At 39.3% G+C, this 15,821-nt stretch overlaps 2 protein-coding genes and 1 pseudogene across 2 annotated transcripts; all 3 read right to left on the reverse strand.

Annotated features, from left to right (window-relative positions):
- Positions 1–1,849: 1,849 nt before the first annotated feature.
- On the reverse strand, positions 1,850–3,717 carry LOC101308333 (annotated as a pseudogene).
- Positions 3,718–5,464: 1,747 nt separating this feature from the next.
- LOC101311329 (mitochondrial metalloendopeptidase OMA1-like) lies at positions 5,465–6,621 on the reverse strand. Its single transcript, XM_004308097.1, has 3 exons — positions 6,394–6,621; positions 5,980–6,187; positions 5,465–5,717 (listed from the first exon to the last, which is right to left on the reverse strand). The coding sequence occupies exons 2-3, from the start codon at positions 6,117–6,119 to the stop codon at positions 5,465–5,467; spliced, it is 393 nt and encodes a 130-aa protein (XP_004308145.1). The 5' UTR covers positions 6,120–6,187; positions 6,394–6,621.
- Positions 6,622–7,313: 692 nt separating this feature from the next.
- Positions 7,314–10,478, reverse strand: LOC101311625. The gene is made up of 3 exons (XM_004308098.1): positions 9,443–10,478; positions 9,208–9,356; positions 7,314–7,729 (listed from the first exon to the last, which is right to left on the reverse strand). The coding sequence occupies exons 1-3, from the start codon at positions 10,376–10,378 to the stop codon at positions 7,477–7,479; spliced, it is 1,338 nt and encodes a 445-aa protein (XP_004308146.1). The 5' UTR covers positions 10,379–10,478; the 3' UTR covers positions 7,314–7,476.
- Positions 10,479–15,821: the final 5,343 nt, after the last annotated feature.

Here is a 15,821-nt window from a genome sequence, read left to right on the forward strand (position 1 = left end):
TATATATATATATATATATATATAGTATCGATCAAGTGAACGTAGTAGACGTCCTGCATGGGATATGAACTTTGTGCATTCATCAACTGCCATTGTGCCAACTTACAGGAGACTTCATTACTATTTGATTGTTGGTGGCCGTGGCTTGGTTGGTTAAGGTGTTTAACTAACAATTTTAAGGTCATAGAAATAAATAAATAAATAAAAACTTACAGGAAACTTCATTAATGCTCCACGTAATCCATTAAAGGAGGCACCTCGCTACTGAGAATATTGTTTCTCAGAATGAATGTGCATGGGTGAATTATTAGTAACGAATTCTTCGATCTTAGGTTCACTATTGATTGCATTTACACAAAGTTTCCTCTCCTTCATGTACAGGTGCGCAGCCTGCTGGTGTGAGGCAATTCCAAGTTTCCAACAACACATACATACAGCTACCATTTGTCGTTCTTCGGGCGATGATTGATCGACATTGGTGCGGCGAAACTTACAAAGTCCATACATGATACATGTCTTAATCTATATATGATGCCACAACAAGGAAGGGATAGGGAATTATGGTCTAGGGCAACACCAAACACAGCAGAAATGGAAAATTAAGCACGGGACTGTACGTAGGTAGCAGATGAAGTTTGCCTAGAAAAGAAGAAAAAGAAAAGAAAAAGAGAGGGAGGAAGCTTAATTTCGGACTGCATGTACTGTCAACGTCCTTCCTCCACTTGGTGTATAATGATGATCATGATGTATTGACACCGGAAAAATCTATGTCTGTGGACAGCTGCCGTTGCCGTTGCCGCTGCCGTTGTACCTACAAACATAATAGTCTTCACGTGGAGGTATAACTGTGATACCTACCCGACTTGTAGAGGGTCGGTACTAGTAAAGTTGGTAGAACGCATGCAAGGCAAGCTTTGTATTCCTCTATTGCGTAGCAGATGGAAGATTGGATTAGAACAACGATAAATCTGGCTGGCCCAATTTCCGTCGCATATATCTCACCCCAGCAGGTTTAAACGAATTAGGGGAACCCCAATTTTCATCAATAACTGTAATTTTCTTATGAATCTACAAGCTTTGGGAAATGAAAAAAAGAAGTGGAAACCCCAGAGAAGTCGAATAAAACGGATGGGTGTACGTAGTTTGGTACTTGGCATCGAGGTCCAACTACACGAAAACATGTTTAGTACAGTGAGATTGCTCTTTCATTTCTTTGGTGGAACCATGGCTGTTTCCAAGCCAAAATATTCTGATTTAAGAGAGCTAGGTCTTTGAAGAACAAAAAACAAACGAAAGAAAAGAAATGATAAAATAGAGAAAACAAGGTTGTGGACTGCCAACAGATTAAAGACTGTAGCCCAAAGTCAAAATAGGAACTAGAGAGTAAAAGCAAAGGCCCAATAAAAAAGAGAACAATAATACTTGTGGGCTAGTATGGTTTACTGAAATGGGCTACCAATATCTAGTCGAGAACTTTGACGACATGCTAATTTCGTATCAGTTGATTCAATTGTTGATTAGAAAAACTGACTATTCGAGTTCAGTTTCATATGATTATTTTACAAGTTCAAGTTCATATTTGCCTTGATTACAAAAAAAAGGTTCGTATTTGCCTTCTTTCGGTAACATAAAGACAACTATGGAGAAGAAGATTTTATCACAATCTTTTTGTTTATTAACCATGATCCATAAAAAAACCCCATCAAGGAAACAAGAAATATACCTATGTGCTTAAGGAGATGACTAGCTACCCTCTCTTATTTCTACAATAATTAAACTTGACGGGAATATGAAAGATGCTTGAAACAAGCAGACATATATATACATATAATCCGATATTCTTGCATGCTCAAACTCTTGGAGACGCTTTAACATGAAGACCTCCATCAATGTGGAGGGTGAACATCGGCTTATAATTCACCATTTTCTTCTCATCGCTAAGCTTGAATTTGTAGTTGCTTAGAAGCACAGCCACAACGATCTTCATCTGCATGTAACCATACTCCTTTCCTAGACAAATTCTTGGACCAGCCTGCATTGTACGTAATGATAAAATGACATCAATACTACTATAGTTAGACTCGTCAGAGTATATTAGTTGTTTATTTGATAAAACAAAAACAAAAAAATGTATCTAAACGGTTACATTAAAGGCAATGTATTTGAAAGGGCATTCTTGAAAATTGCCATTTTCGTCAAGCCATCTCTCTGGCCGAAACTCTTCTGCATCATTACCCCATATAAACTCCATCCTGCCCATTGAGTAAGACTGGTAGACGATCATTTCTCCTTTTTTGACACTAAATCCATCTGGTAAGGTGTCACCCGAAGAACAAACTTTCGCATCCTAAAACCATAACATCAAACTTGTTAGATTAATAGGTAATGTAAAACAAATTCAAATCCAGCATGCATGGAGAGTCTGAGTGTATAAGTTACCAATGGAACCGTAGGATAGAGTCTGAGTGTTTCAGTCAGAGCTGCATGGAGATATTGCATTTTGCTAAGGGCTTCTTCAGTAAGGTCGGCTGCAACTTCATCAGCACTTGAAATATTATCCAGACCTGTTGCTTCTCTAACTTCCTGTACAATCTTTTCTTGTATATCGAAATTCTTGCACATCATATAGAAGAACCATGAAAGAGCAGAAGCAGTTATATCTTTGCCCGCTGTGATAAAATTGAGGACCATGTCTCTCAAGTACTTTGGATCAGTCTCTTTGGTTTCCAAAACCCTCGAGATTAAATCTCTTTTCTTTAACTGCATTCCATTAACCCTCACTATATCAGTAACATTATTAGATGAATAAATATAGCTAGCTAGCTAGAACATAAAGGAACAGTGTAAATACTAGCTCACATCATCATTTTCTGAATTGAGTGTTTCAATCTTTCTGTTGATTAACTTGTACATGAAGTGATCCACAACTTCTATGTTTTTTTTAGGGTTGCTTCCCTACCAATGTTGAAGTACCTCTTGATCTTCCAAAAGATATCAGAAATACGATGAAGGGTAGCTTGGTTTGCATCATCAAAACATTTGGAAAACCGGTTATTTTCTTCATTATTTGTTCCGGACAAGGTGCCTAGCTCGATACCGAGTAGAACCTTAACGATTGAATCCAAGGTTGATTTCATAAACAAGTCCTAGGTACCAACAAAAGGAACATCCGGTAAGTAAAATTTACAACGATAGTGCTACACACATGTTATATATAGGGATGTGAAATCTATACACCTCAAATTGTAATCCACACACTCATGTACTTTCTATTTTTAGTAATCATTATCATATGAAGACAAAATTTAAGTCACTAAAGACAAAATTTAAGTTACTAAAAAAGAATTTTTGGTGTGTGGATTTCACTTCCCTTTATATATATTTGAGACGTTGTAAACTCACTTGGATATCCATTGATTCGTCACATGGTTACAGCTTCAGAAATAATGCGAGCAAGTTCTACTCCAGTGGTTTTGAAGATTTCACTGCTGAAGTCTCTAAGTGATTTGGTTGAAAAATGAGAGCCTGATGTTTTCCTCTGATGCAACCATTTTTCCCCATCCACAGCCTTACAGCATTGATCAGTTGGTGTATGACATTTCCCGCAACAGGAGGGTATTTCTTGTTCTTCTTCCGCAGAAAGATTGCTGCTATACCAAGTACTACCAATAAAATTATTGCAATGGATGGTAAAGGAGCTGTGGAAAGAAACTCCATGGCCGACGACGTAGGTATGGAAAATTGAAGATTATAAAATGAGATGATGTCGGTGAAACCAGACATAACCAACAATATTGATTCATATTATCGATACTATCATTAAGTCTTCTTCTATTCATCAAGTTCCAACCTATAACGAAAACTCACTCCACTGAGTCCACTCCATTAAAGGAGCTAGAGTTTTCAAGTGGCTGAATTACTGTATAAGTGTATATGATATTATGATATATAGTTTTCTGATCGAGCTTTAACTACATTGAGTACTTATGTATCCACACATTAGTTTCGAAAAAAAAAAAAAAATATATATATATATATATATACTATGATTACTAGCTGTATGCAATGGTGGACAGACAAGGCATGTTTAACACATTATTGCAGGGCAAGCCTTATCCTGACATCTCTTGGCCTTCCACCACAGGGCACTAGGGCAGGCCTTATCCTGCAGGCTCGCTCTCTGATCCCTATAGCTATTTTCAAAACTCACTTTCATAAGAAGAAAAAAAAAGAAAAAAAAAGAAACCCTGACTCTTTAATAATAAGTGCACTGAGTCTACTGATGGCCGGAATATGTATCTACAATTCTACACCAATCAATTGCATATTACCATGGATCATGGGAGGAGACTTTAATGAAATTATGAGCAATCGGGAGAAATCAGGAGGGCCTCCTCGTGCTTGGACCCCAATGAATTTATTCAGGCAAACAATGGCTGAAAGTGACCTACATGATATGGGGTATCATGGCAGCAAGTTTACATGGTATAGTAGAGCAACCAAAGAGAGACTCAACAGTGTTTCAAACCCCTTCATGGAGAACAATGCATACTGGTAGAGTGTGTGTTCTACCACCAAGTGATTCCGATCACCTCCCTCTTTTACTAGAAATTGGTGCTCAATTCAACTTTTGGAGAACTCCCAAAAGATTTCGTTTTGAGGAGATGTGGCATTGTCACACTGAATGCATCAATGTAATTCTCAAAGGTTGGTCTCAACCGCTTACTGGCAATGGTATGCAGCAGGTGGGTATGCGCATCTCTCAAACTGGATCAGATCTTCTTAAATGGCACAAGGAAGTGTTTGATGCTCAACGAAATGAAATCATTGTAGTGCAAGAAAAACTAAATGATATCATGAAGCAACCATTCTCACCGGATCAATTTGAGTAACAAAAAGCTCTTCACTCAAAACTTAGTGCTCTCTTTCACCAACAGGAAGTTTATTGGCGACAAAGATCAAAAGCACTATGGTTAAGAGAAGGAGCTAGAAACTCTGCCTTTTTTCACAGAAAGGCTTCAAACAGAAAAGCTCGCAACCGCATCCAAGGAATTCGTGATCCTCAAGGCAACTGGAGCGCTGATCCGAATGTTTTTCTCAGTAGTATTATGACCAATTTTAAACAGGTTTTCCACTCGGATGCAGATCCAAATGACGATGCAACAAATGTAGTCCTTCAGTCAGTAGAAGCAAGAGAATAACACTGATAACGTACAGTCGTGATTCAGAGAGAAACATTATAGTTTTCTCATAGCTAGTTTTGTACATGGTCAATTACTCAATTTGCATGAGAAGAAATTATTACGCTCCCAGACTCTTCATCCCAACTTTGTATGAATCACATTATTGTTAGTCTGTCGCGAATAGTACATGCCTTCCTATCTTTATCTGCCTATAAACATTGATTACAAAACTCTTCGAAAATTATCCTGAATCAATTCTCAAGAAAGAGAGAAGCAACTATCTAAAGAAACCCTTTAACCCCACGCCCTTGTTTTACATCCCGATATATAGAGAGTGCTTCTTCCATGACCTTAGCTTGACTCAGGTTTTCAACTCGCTTTTCCCCTGAAGGATGGGTAGATAGATAATCTTCCCATTTTGCAGATCCACCAGCAGTCCCGCTCAACTTCTTGTACACACCTGGAGCCACCATGGGATCGTATCCAGCTGAAGCAAGCAACAACAGCCCTATGTAATCCGCTTCCATTTCCATCCTATCAAGATTCAGAGAAAGATATATAATGAGTGCGACAATAATAGCGCAAAATTTTAAACACAACCTGCAACCAACTGTATCATTACAATAATTTGGAGATCACTTATTTCCTGAATAGTTCTTTAGGCTACCCAGCAAGGATTAAAATAATTGAATTTTCTCAATAGGGTTTAGGGTTTAATTAGGCTTAAAGATCCAGACTAATATCAAAATATATTATTAGTAAAATGACTATATATAGTTGAGTCACTTGAGTGTACCTTCGAGAAAATGGAAGTGTAAATACAACGCTGCTTAAATTCCATAAACCTTTCAGTAATTTTGCATTGTCTTGCCCATCTACAAACAGGAAATCTGCTGAAAACAGAAGAAAAACGAGTAGAAATATGACAAGCCACATGTCCTTTGTGAGGGCCTCTGCAGTGTGTCGAGCGATGGCATGTCCAACTTGAAAATTGTTTCTCAAACCTATCAGTATCATATAGAGCTATATAAGATTAACATATCAGAATGAAATTAAGCTTCAGTAGTAGTACTCTGGAGACATGAGATTTGTCAAGTCACTAGTTGCGGTGTATCTCACACATTGAACTAGCTAGTTAAAAGCTCATATCTCCGGAGCTTCAATACTCAATATGACAGAACTGAAAAACCTAAACAATAACTCTTCATACCTCATGACCAATTATGGTTGCTAATTCAGCATTACTTTTACAATGATTGAGCAACCCTCTGAAGACCACAATCTTCCCGCCGGGCAAGCAATATGCATTGACTATAGGCTCATCCACCACCAAAATCTCCCACTCCAAACCATTCAAATGCGATACGGAGCCTCGCCGCTCACCCTTCTGCTTTCTACTCTTCTCGATCCACATATCATCCATAACCACATTATCCTTGCTGCTTTCTACTGCCTTATTTGCCTTCTTATGTTCATTATTGAAGTCCGTCAATGCCGGCATCATCACCTCTTGCTCAAGATTTCTTTTCAATGCCCCAATCAAGTCATTGGCTACTGCCCTAACGCGTATGGTTTCCGGATGTGTATCAGGCAATATTCTGCCTTTCAACTCCTTTTCTTTCATCCTGTTGAACTCGAACACTCCCAGCTTCTTCTCCCAGTTTGGTCTCAAAATCACAAAGTGGTTTCATTTCGAGTAAGGAATAGTCTCAAACCTGCCAAATAACACACAGCCGACAACCACAAAACCGACCAAAACAATAACCAACAGTGTGTCAGGATCATCAAGAGGACCCGTAACAACACCATGGTAATATCTCTTGGAAAACCCGACAACGGGACTTTGTTGATGAGTTGTTCTAGTAGTGATTCTAGTTCTATACCATGAGGAAAACCGAGGAAGCTTATTAGGAGTCGAAGAGAAGGTTGAGTAAAACCGAGGAAAGGTTGAGGAAAACCGAGGAAGCTTATTGGGAGTCGAAGAGCGGTTGAGTAAAATCTCGAGATGGGCTTCGTAGTTACAGCTTTCGGTACAATACTGGATGTGAATCTGAGAAACAGCTTTGCACTTGTGCAGTATGCCATGATCGATGAACAAGATCTTTGGCTACGGCTTTCGAACGAAGAATAAGATGAAAAGACTCTAGCTTCAAGTACAAGAAAGATTCAGAAGAATATACAAGGAAACGTTACGTGAATAAGACCACCATATTCACAATTCTTTGTATATAAAGGATTTCAATTCCGACTCCACAATAGAAGAGTATTGTCCTAAAGAAACAATTTTATTGTCCTAGAGAAACCCTTCAACCCCACGTCCAGCTCTTACATCGCGATATATAGTTAAAGCCTCTTCCATGATGTGAGCACGGGCCAGCATTTCAGCTCTCCTTTTCCCAGATGGATGAGTAGTAAGATAATCTCTCAAAGCTGAATCTCCACCAGAGATTTTGCCCAACTTCTCGTACACAGTTGGAGCCACCCTTGGATCATATCCAGCAGAAGCAATCAACAGCAGCCCAATGTGATCTGCTTCCAATTCCATCCTACTCGAAATATATAAGGTCAAGAATGTGAACATTGAAAATACTAGTTCCACCGTAATCATTACATTATAATATAAAAATAACAAGAAACCATCATAAGAGCAAGATACACATCCAAGCTGACCTAAACAATCACCAGGACAGTGAAAATCTAAATGATTAACATCCAGCTCAATAACAACAAACCAAATTAGGAATCTGCGGGACCACTCCCAACAGCATCACGTTTCAAAGTGAGTCAATGAGGAGGAGGGAACAGAGCATTAACAAATCAAAAGAGGTTATTTGAGATCACCAATAACTCAAACAACCCAGCAGGAGGAATAGCAACTTTGGCCACAATTCCTCTGATTCTGAGACCGGCGGTTCTAACAAAAAGAAAAGGCTGGAATACTTTGATTCCTAACCAAAAGGGAGTAAGCACTCTAGCAATGCATTTATCCTCTCAATAGACCAGATATTAGAAGTTGAACAATGTAATTAAGACAGTAAGTCAAATTCCAATAAACAATAAAGGTTAAGAAAATCTTCAAGTGATTCACTAAGAGTCTCAGAACAGTGGAACAACTCGGTATATTTGATCACTAGCAATAAAATATCATGCTACTGATGTAAATAGTAACAAATTTATTTCCTGATCATCAGTGGGATTTTGTAGTTCACTTGGTTATACATCATAATCAACACTATGCATCTATATAGCAATGATTCATATTAAACTGCTGCGAGTGGAATTAACTCACTATGAATCAGCAGAAAACCTGAAGTCAAAAAAATCGCTCTTCGCCCTAAGTGGGCAAACTCTATCATCTTTTGTTCTTTTCTAAGGAAGCACTAATGGCTAGAAGCTATAGATATCATGCTACTATACTACTTAGTTCTGATAGGACATGCCAAGGGTCTTGAAACAACTACACCTCCATTTTTTAACACCTGCTTGAAATCCAAGGCCATGGGTCTTTGTCTGCAGTTCTGCACCCTGTTTATATACTTTTGTTCTTTGCCAAGGAAGCACTAGTGACCAGGAGCTATAGATATCATGCTACTATACTACTTAATTCTGTGATAGGACATGCCAAAGGGTCTTAAAAAAACTGCACATCTTTCTTAAGTCTTAACACCACCTGGAAACCCATGGTCATGTGTCTTTGTCTGCAACCTGTTTTATATACTAGTTAATTCACAAGGCTACATAACTTTTTACGCTATTTATTGCTCGGAACAATGCAGGAAGTGTTTGCCAAATGCTGATAAAGTACTCAAGCTTTCAAACCATTTTAGCGATTTCTATCAGTGTTCCAACATCTAGACACTTTAAGTCCTAGTATAACGATCCAAAACCATCACTACAAAGATAACAAGCCATATGCAACCATTCAAGGCATGCATATTCCACCATCAGAACGAACCAACAATAAGAAGAGTCATACAGAACATAATCCTCTATCGTAAGCAAATGATAATCAGCAGTAACGTACCTTCGGGAAAAAGGAAGCCTTAAGAAAAGATTGGATAACGGGTTGACAAAATCAGGCGAAATAAGCTGATAAAGAACCAATGACAAGATCGCAACCCACAGGTTCTTTGTGATGCCCTCAGCAGAGTGTCGAGCCACAGCATGCCCAACCTAGTTTCCAATCACAACACAAAACACAAGGTTTACAACTAACACCTACACAGAACCAAAAATACAAAACAATAACCTCATCATACCTCATGACCAATTATGGTAGCAATCTCGGCATCACTCCTAAAATGCTTAAGCAACCCTGTAAACACCACAATCTTCCCACCCGGCAAACAAAACGCATTGACAATCGGCTGGTCCACCACCAAAACCTCCCAATTCAAATCAACCAAATGCGAAGTGGCATCCTTACTATCCTTACCCTTCTTCCTACTACGCTCAATCCACTTATCATCAAGAATCTCATCCTCACGTGACCAATTCCCCTCCGCCTTCCCTTCCTCACCCTCCTCCATCAACACCTGCACTGTCTCACTCCCCCTCCCCTCGAATCTCGGGTCAAACTCCTCGGAGGCATAACCCATGTCAGTCCACCCCTGATCATGCCTCAACCCTCTCTTCAACGCATCAATTATCTCCTGGCTAATCAGCCTAACCCTCACACTCTCCGGGTGAATCGCAGGCAAAATCTTCCCCTTGAACCCGGCTTTCATTTCCTCAAACTGCGACTCTCCCAGCTTCCTCTCCATACTCGTCGACAGAATCACAAAATGCTTACGCTTTGTGTATGGCACAGTCTCCAAGTTCCCAAAATACAAGGTAACAAAAACCCCACCGCCCACCACAATAGTAACAAACGCCCTCCTCGGGTCCTTGAACCAGTCGGCCCACCGGCGTGGGCCCCTCTGCCGGAAATGCCGCACCTGCCGCCGATCCACGTGGTAGTATCTTTTTCCGGCGAAACCAATAAGCGGGCTTAATCGGTTTTGCGGAATTGGGTTGTGTGAAATAGAATAGGAAGGAGAAAACCCAGATAACGTAGCTGGTTTTGTGGCCGAAGATGATGACTTTGTCGAGTTTGTCGAGAACACTCTGGAGATTGGGTTTGGTTTAGATTGGATTCTTGATGTGAAGCTCCGGAAGGCGTCGACGGCGAGGTTGGCTCGTCTGTAGTTCGCCATGATTGAATAAAAAAAAGGTCTCAATTTTTACACACCGATCAAGGTTTTGAAAGAGAAAATGAGCTTTTACCGGTTAGTGGTGTATAGACATGTCAAGTCTGTGACAGAATCAACTAGAAAGAAGGAGATGAAGGACTTCGACGAAAAACGCTGCGAGTTGGATGGAATTGAAGTTTGAAAGGTGGACACCAAACCTGCCTAGGCCCAGCCCAAAAGGGAAACCGCCTAGACGGCTCAAGCATCCGCCTAGCCCGCTGAAAGCCAACGCCGTAATAAATTGGGCCTTGGCCCAACACGATTTCCGCCTAGACAGCCCAATTCTCCGCTTAGCCCACCAAAATTCCCTCCCCAAAAATCAGTACAAAACCTACATTCTTTGACTCTTCACAGCTCCGTGTGGTTCTGCTCCTCCTCCGCCGCCGCCACCGGAGCTTCACCGATGGAGAACTCAAAGCCCCGGTCGTTCATCCACGGCATCAGATCCAGAGAGCTACACGGATAATGTGGTTGGCTCAGCTCTTTGATTTTGCATCTTCATTTCTTCGCTCTCTAATTTTCCGATTGGAAATCAACTTCCCTCTGTAACCAAGGGTTACAATTTTTAGGTGTTTCAGTTCCAAAACGGTCCTTCGCCGATTGCGTGGCTTCGGATTTCTCGTAAACATTACCAATGCCTAAACTGAGCCAAAGAGGATGAATCCTAAGCTCCATACCAGGAAAGCTAACATTCATTCATATCTCTTCGATACCCAAACCGGTCGTCTGCTACAAGTTACACAAATGACATATGCATGTCATGAACTATAACCAGGCGTTAGATTAGCCTATCTAAACGGACATCAAAAGTTAGTAGTTCGCTCAGCACAAGTTACTTGAAGACTAAACGCTCCCACCGCCAAACCTATCATCATTTCTTCCACCAAACGTACTACCACCACCACTGTCTCCACCGCCAAATCGTCCTCCCCTGGCTACTTTTTCCTGTAAACTCCATAAAGAATCCAAGACCTGTATGCTGATACCAGCTGCATTTTGCGAACCTGCACCCATATGTAAAGAATCAGATCAAGACTGATCTAAAAAGCAATCAAGAACATGAATCTGTAATGCTCAGAATTTAAGTTTATGCATAATATCATTACAGAGTCGACTGGTGCTACAAGCAAATAAACACAAGAGATAAGAGAAAAGACAAGGATTTATTACCAGTAAGAAACATATCCAAATCTTCAGCAGCTACATCAAACACTGCACCCTTTCCATTAGTTGTTAGCACCAAACCCTTCACTGACCCGATCTTCTCCTTGGGTAAGAACCTCCTCAAGACCAAATAAGCAAAACTGAGACAAAGTGATGGAATCAAGAGTCAGAAAGTTGATGCAAGTCTATCACATATACTGTAATCAGGAGATGAACCATTTTATATTTTGCCGGTAACCATATAAACAAATTGACACAGTTCATATCTGCCTTCATCTTTTAAACAAGTGTTCCAGTCTTTATGTGGTAAACAATTAGTTCCTAGTACTGAAGACTTCTATAAAAGATAAAATATCAGTTGGTTCCTACTAACTACTATTAGTAAGCACTAAGTACACCACAAGTGAAAAGTTAAAAACAGAAAGCAAGCAGCGAGCACATATCCTTTTAGTGTTTCAATACGTGTAATTATATTGAAGTCCTAAAAGCAAATTAAGACAGTGACAAAGTGCTCACGTTACTGTGTAAAACGGCTTTCCAGCCTCAAGCAATACGGTGATATGGTTCTCCATAGACCACAGAAATGACATATTTACATTGGTATATCCCTGCACATCATAGAATGCGGCAAAGTTTAACCATGAATTTGAAAATGGCATACATGTTTTAAAAATTGAAAGAAAACATGTGATCAAGCATTTGAAAAAAACTTACAGCAGCCTCAGCATTGATGCTGGCTTTCATTTCTTCATTACCAGCCAGATCTGCATATTTCCTATCTGATTTGAAAAAACTTTGGCAAATCTGATATAAGCAAACTACAATTTCATCAGTACATGTAAACAATGGAAAGAAGAAAGCATAAAACAAGATAGGAAGTTTTTTTTTTGTACAACTAGACTCAGATATAACGCTAATTAAGCTGAGTGCCGAGAGTAAGTAATATGCTGATATTTAGAGGAAGGACACAACACTGCACCCCAAACTCTTACATCGCGATATATAGCTAGTGCCTCTTCCATGATGTTAGTTTGAGCCATCATTTCTTTTCTCTTTTTCATGGATGGATGAGAATGAAGATAATCAGGCCAAGAAGAATCTTCACCATAGATTTTGCCCAACCTCTTGTACATACTAAGAGCCACTCTTGGATCGTATCCAGCAGAAGCCATCAATATAAGCCCAATGTGATCTGCTTCGAATTCCATCCTTATAAAAAAAAAATAATAATAATAATAATAATAATAAATGAAAAGATATGAGCAAGAATGTGAACAATGAAATAATAAATCCAAGATGATAATTACTCCAAACGCCGAAAAAACATTAGAAGAGCAAAACTATAAACACATCAAGCGAACCTAAAGAATCCTACAGGATCAAAATAATCAAAAGCATAATAATTGTTCATATAACACCAAAAATATCAAGGCATCTCTTGGACCACCCCAACAGTATCACTGTATCAGGTCTCAAAGTGCATCAATGTGGAGGAACATATCATGCATCAAGAGTTGCAGAACAGTGGAAGTGGGGAACAACTTTATATATATATGATCAACATCAGGCTACTGCATGTTGTAACTTGTGAGTTGTGATTAATCCTTATTAACTAACTACAATTCCTTGATGTTGTACAAGATGAGTAATGATTTTTATTAAACTACTTAGAGGCTAAGATGAATAATATCAATCTACTGTGAAATGATAAAGCAGGAAACCTAAAGTGGTAAAAACTGTTGTTCGCTGCAGGAAAACCCCATCATCTTTAATCCTTTGCTGAGGGGAAGCACAAGGGCTCAACAGCTATAACATTGAGCAACTACTATAGTTAGTCCTGTGATTGGAAGTGCCAAGGGTCTTCAAAATAACCGGGGCAATCTATGGCCATGGTTCTATGTATATACATAATCCTCTATCCTAGTTATGCTACCAAATATGTTCTGAGACATAATCGTTCTTCTGATGCTCGGAACAATGCAGAAAACTTAAAATAGTAAAAGTGTTGTTATAGAATCTCCTCAAAATTTTAGACCATTTTAGGGAAATTCTATCAGTGTTTCAATCGTTAGACACTTCAAGTCCTAGTATACTAATCCAAAAGCCTCACTACAAAAATACAGGAAGACATTTACATGCGACCATACTAGCCTTCCTCTATCAGAACGAACCAACACTAAGAAGAGCATCATAGGATACATAATCCTCTATCCGTAAACAAATGACAATCAGAAGCAACATACCTTCGCCAAGAAGGCAAGACCATCAAGTAAAAACAGAACACAGTGGAAAATGGGAGAACTCCAAACGGAACCAACTGATGAAGAAAAAGAACCAGTTGCTGGAATGCAAGCCACAGGAACTTTGTGACTAACTCAGCTTGGTGTCGAGCCACAGTATGCCCAACCTAGCTTGCAATCACAAGACAGAGGACAAGTTAGCAGCCCACATTGTTTTAGCACTTTGAACAGAAACACTACACAACTAGTCATCGTACCTCATGAGCAATTACCATAGCTATCTCCGCATCACTAAAATAATGCTTGAGCAGCCCTGAGCAGACCACAATCTTCCCACCCGGCAAGCATCCGGCATTATATTCAGTGTCATCCACCACCAAAACCTCCCAATTCAAATCAGTCAAATGCGAAACACCACTATCCTTACTCTCCTTGTCATCCAAGTTCACCCCTCTCTTCAAAGCATCAATTATATTGTTGGCAATCACATTAGCCCTCACACTTTCCGGGTGTCTAGCAGGCAGAATCTTCCACCTATACTCTGAATTATATTTAAATCCCTCAAAAAATAACAACTCTCCCGCCTTCCTCTCAAGATCAGACGACGCAAGTAACAGATGCCCACGATTGGTGTAGGGCACTTTCTCAAAAGTGCCATATTTGGTGACACTTCCAGAGAACCATTTAAAAACCTGCACAAAATCCACATGAAAATATACATACATGATGAGCCATACCGTATTAACGCCCACCCAAAGAGTAACCCATGACGAATTTTTATGTAACCATTTAACTAAAGGCAGACCATCCCTGTGATAAGATCTCAATTGGAGACGGGTTTGTGGGATTGGGTTGTGTAAAATAGAAAATGAAGGAGAAAACCCAGGAAGCTTTTTAGCTGGTTTAGTGGAGGCCAAAAATGAAGGCTTGGTGTAGTAGCATCTGGACATGGGTTCTGGTCTGGTTATAATTCTTGACGCGAGGCCACGAAAGGCGTCGACTGCAAGCTTGGCTTGCCTGTAGTTGGCCATGGTTGAATACCAAAGGTCTCGCCTTGGACCACCAAAACCAGAATTTGATTTAAGACTAGTGAATATATACAAAATTAAACCATATCCATAGCTGGCATTTGTATCCGTTGGTGGAAAGCTGGCTGCAAATGTACTATCAGTTTTGTTCGATCAGTCTCAGACTCTCAGTAGTGTGCTGCGCAGCTGCTCAGAATATGTTGTGGACCTGTAGTGCTGACGTGGGCTTTCAGACATTTTTCATCTTTTGTATTTTGAGATACATGCTCTTTGACTCTTTGTTGTTAACAGATTTTTGGCCTCGCGTTTAATCAAGTATTCATTTCTCTCAAAAAACATAAAACAATTGATGACATGAAATGATGGGAGCAGAAATATGCTCAACTTTCCCCTGATTCTCATTTAATCTTGATATGTATGACTTTTTCGGATGTTATAAAAACATTACATACGCTCGTTCTTATTGAAGATTACTAATAACTCAAATCAGCTAATTAAACATTTGATAATGAGATGTGAAATTCATACTCTCTAAATTGTAAATCACATTTTTACTTTCTATTTTTAGTCATTATTTTCATAAAAAAAACAAAAATTAAGTCGTTAAAAACAAAATTTAAGTTACCACAAATAGAAAATGGGAGTGTGGATTACAATTTGAGGACTGTGGATTTTATTTTCCTTGATAATATGGCAATGGAAACTTAATTTGGCCACCAATACTCCTACTAATTTTGAGACCAAAACATCTAAGAAAAAGAAACGGGAATAACTAATCAGCAAGAAATTTATCCTCTCGGCATGTCAAATTCCAACACACAAGAGTTCTAGTGCACTCACCAATAGTCTCAGAACAGTGGAAAAATTCAATATATTTGTTCACTTTTGACCAAAGTGTAGTGATTATTCGTACTGAACAGCTAATGTCACACTCTATTCTGTAAATGATTAAGCAGGAAACCAGAAGTTGTAAAA

Source organism: Fragaria vesca, linkage group LG7, assembly GCF_000184155.1.
Source record: "Fragaria vesca subsp. vesca linkage group LG7, FraVesHawaii_1.0, whole genome shotgun sequence".
NCBI classification, from domain to species: Eukaryota; Viridiplantae; Streptophyta; class Magnoliopsida; order Rosales; family Rosaceae; genus Fragaria; species Fragaria vesca.

Coding starts and splice junctions, on each gene's coding strand:
- LOC101311625 (XM_004308098.1), bottom strand. CDS start 10,378: ATGGCGAACTACAGACGAGCCAACCTCGCCGTCGACGCCTTCCGGAGC. Junction 9,357..9,442: donor CTACCATAATTGGTCATGAG/GTATGATGAGGT, acceptor ATTGGAAACTAG/GTTGGGCATGCTGTGGCTCG. Junction 7,730..9,207: donor AGGCTTCCTTTTTCCCGAAG/GTACGTTACTGC, acceptor TATTTCGAGTAG/GATGGAATTGGAAGCAGATC.
- LOC101311329 (XM_004308097.1), bottom strand. CDS start 6,119: ATGTGGCTTGTCATATTTCTACTCGTTTTTCTTCTGTTTTCAGCAGAT. Junction 5,718..5,979: donor ACACTTCCATTTTCTCGAAG/GTACACTCAAGT, acceptor GAATCTTGATAG/GATGGAAATGGAAGCGGATT.